Source organism: Rhopilema esculentum, chromosome 1, assembly GCF_057945365.1.
Source record: "Rhopilema esculentum isolate cy_ngs chromosome 1, ASM5794536v1, whole genome shotgun sequence".
NCBI classification, from domain to species: Eukaryota; Metazoa; Cnidaria; class Scyphozoa; order Rhizostomeae; family Rhizostomatidae; genus Rhopilema; species Rhopilema esculentum.
The window spans coordinates 430,134-432,456 of record NC_142815.1 but is presented as its reverse complement, the minus strand read 5'-3'; the positions used below and the strand labels follow the sequence as shown (position 1 = coordinate 432,456).

The 2,323-nt window shown below is 32.3% G+C and overlaps 1 protein-coding gene across 2 annotated transcripts; it reads right to left on the bottom strand.

Moving 5' to 3' along the window:
• Window positions 1–399: 399 nt before the first annotated feature.
• Window positions 400–1,741, bottom strand: LOC135693739 (uncharacterized). 2 transcript variants are annotated; one of them, XM_065212298.2, is made up of 3 exons: window positions 1,600–1,741; window positions 1,039–1,480; window positions 509–647 (listed from the first exon to the last, which is right to left on the bottom strand). In XM_065212298.2, exons 1-3 carry the CDS (start codon window positions 1,707–1,709, stop codon window positions 642–644), a joined length of 558 nt encoding a protein of 185 aa, XP_065068370.2. In that variant the 5' UTR covers window positions 1,710–1,741; the 3' UTR covers window positions 509–641. The 2 variants fall into 2 exon arrangements, with proteins under 2 accessions (XP_088972186.1, XP_065068370.2); XM_089116060.1 differs by having other exon boundaries at window positions 400–1,480.
• Window positions 1,742–2,323: the final 582 nt, after the last annotated feature.

Genomic DNA, 2,323 nt, shown 5'->3' with positions numbered 1-2,323 from the left:
TATTGAAGCGGAAAATATAAATCACGAAACTCCTATAATGATTGCTGTTCGTAAAAGAAAATGTAAAGTAATTCAATTTTTGGTTGAATGTGGCTGCAATTTAAACAAGCAAAATTATCGAAAAGAGTCGGTTTTGCATCTGGCAGTATACGATGATTGTATAACTGTTGTTAGTTTACTTCATTCTTATGGCGATTCACTTTTGAACGAAAGTTTAAGAAATTTCGAAAATTTTACTGCTTTAGATTTGTTGCAAAAAAATGTTGAGTATATTGAAGATAGAGACAAAATGATCACAATTCTTACAACGCCTTCAAATTTATATAAAGAAAAGTTACTTCAATAATAAAAAATGTAGTTACTAATCTACTTAGTTAAAATGTTCATATATAGTTGGTTTTACATAACCGTATGAATAAAAATGTCTTTGATTTTCTCAGCTTCACTCATTGCAGTTTTTGACATGATTTCATCTATTGCGCACAATAGTGTTACTCTTATCGCATCGTGGCAATCGAACAACGGGTCTTCATAGATGATGCTTCTTTTTAATGAAGTGACATTGTTAACGGTATGCATCATCTCTCTTATTGAACTGCCAATTTGAATTTGAGTAGTTCTTCTCCGTTTGTATTCAGCAATCACATCTGGGTTATTAGGGTTGTTAATGTAGTTAATATTAATCGTCGATCTAAGGTGTTTTAGTCGAGCCCCGTTGTTTTCGTATTTTGTTAGTTGGTCCGTCAAAAGATATTTGCAAATGTTCAGAATGTCGAAAATAAAATGATCGATTAAGTATATTGAAAGTTGTTTCAAGTTGGTAAATATACCGAATTTCTGTCCAGTTAATTTCAGCATTAAAGGTTCGAGTCGATTTGTCAAATGTGGTAAAAAGGTAGCAAAAAGATGATTGTCAGAAGAAGGAGATAATGAAAAATCTTTTAGATTATCAATAGCTAAGCCAATTTGCTGTAAAGTCTCAAAAAAACGGTCATTTTGTCGAATGTTAAAAGGGAAGTTAGATAAATTTCTACTCACAGTTGGAACATCGTCAGATAAATTGTAGTTAAAGATGTTCAGGGGTTGTGGAACTGTTGGTCTTTCTTCTTGAGGCTCTGTATCTGGTTCTGAAATAGGTGGCGTTTGCGGCTCGAAGGCTAGTGGAGTAGGTGGACTTCGTACTGCAGGAAAGGATTTTCGGGCTGTTGGAGTAACTTTGGTTGGTTTTGGCGTAGATTCGTTGAAGTTTTCTACTTCTGTTGCTGATTCGTTTGCCGTGAGTGTTGTTTCAGCGTCTGTATCCATATCTGGAGGGACGAGTGCTCGAATTGCTGGCATTAAAGGGAATGAAGGTTCTAGTAGCTCTTTTAGTCGGTTGAATTCTTTTGATATTTCTGCATGATTTACAGTTGCAGAACCTTCGCATTTCTTTTTCGGTGATGATTCGTCTTCCGAAGTTGATGTTCTTTTATTTGGGCGTCTAAATGAAAAAATTGAAGTTTAATAAAAAAATTCGAAAAGTGTTTTTAAAAGATGTGTAAGTTAATTAAACTAAATGAACAGTTTAAAAAAGAGTAAAAAGAAAAGAAATATACTCACGATGCCAGTAGTCTTTTGGACAATAAAGATAACGGAATTAAATCTTCTTCGTCGTCCGTAAAGGCTGAATCGATAGCTTTTTTTACTTCGAATGCTTGATTGTTCGTCATTTTTTTCGACTTCTTTCAAAATTACGTTCGTTGGTGTGACAGTTTGTGAATTTGGGAGTTGGTTAAGTGATTTTATAAATGATTGACATATTACGCAACGGATGTTAAATGTGGAGCTTTACTATTGGCTAATATTTTAAATCTTTAAATGTCATTCATATGATTGGTTACTGAGAAGCGTCTATTGTTTAAAGTCAAATAAGAAAAAAACTTCAAATTTATAAAAACTTCAAATTTTTTTTATTTGAAGTTATTCGAAGGAACTTCAAATTTTGGGTTTTGAAAAAAACTTTAATTTTTAAATAAGGAATAACTTAGATTTTTTTAGCTTTGAAAATGAATAAACTTCAAATTTTTTTTGTTCAGTAATAATGACGTCTATTTTTTAAAAATAGTTTGAAATTAGCATACAATACTTCGGTCTAGCTATAAAAGCGAGAGCTTTTTTTCAATTCAGTCAGAGCGTCTGGGGCCAGAGCAAAGGTTCATAAGAGATAAAGAGATTGGTTCATCATACAAGGTACTTTTACGAATATGGTTTTTTGCAAAATATGTTCGTTAGAATTTCCTGATAATAAGTCTTATGATATACATGTTAAAGAGAAGCACTTTTC

Excerpts from the sequence above, each read along its gene's own strand:
- LOC135693739 (XM_089116060.1), bottom strand. The coding sequence starts at position 1,709 with ATGACGAACAATCAAGCATTCGAAGTAAAAAAAGCTATCGATTCAGCC. Across the intron at positions 1,481-1,599 it reads TCCAAAAGACTACTGGCATC|ACGCCCAAATAAAAGAACAT; the intron begins GTGAGTATATTT and ends TTTTTCATTTAG.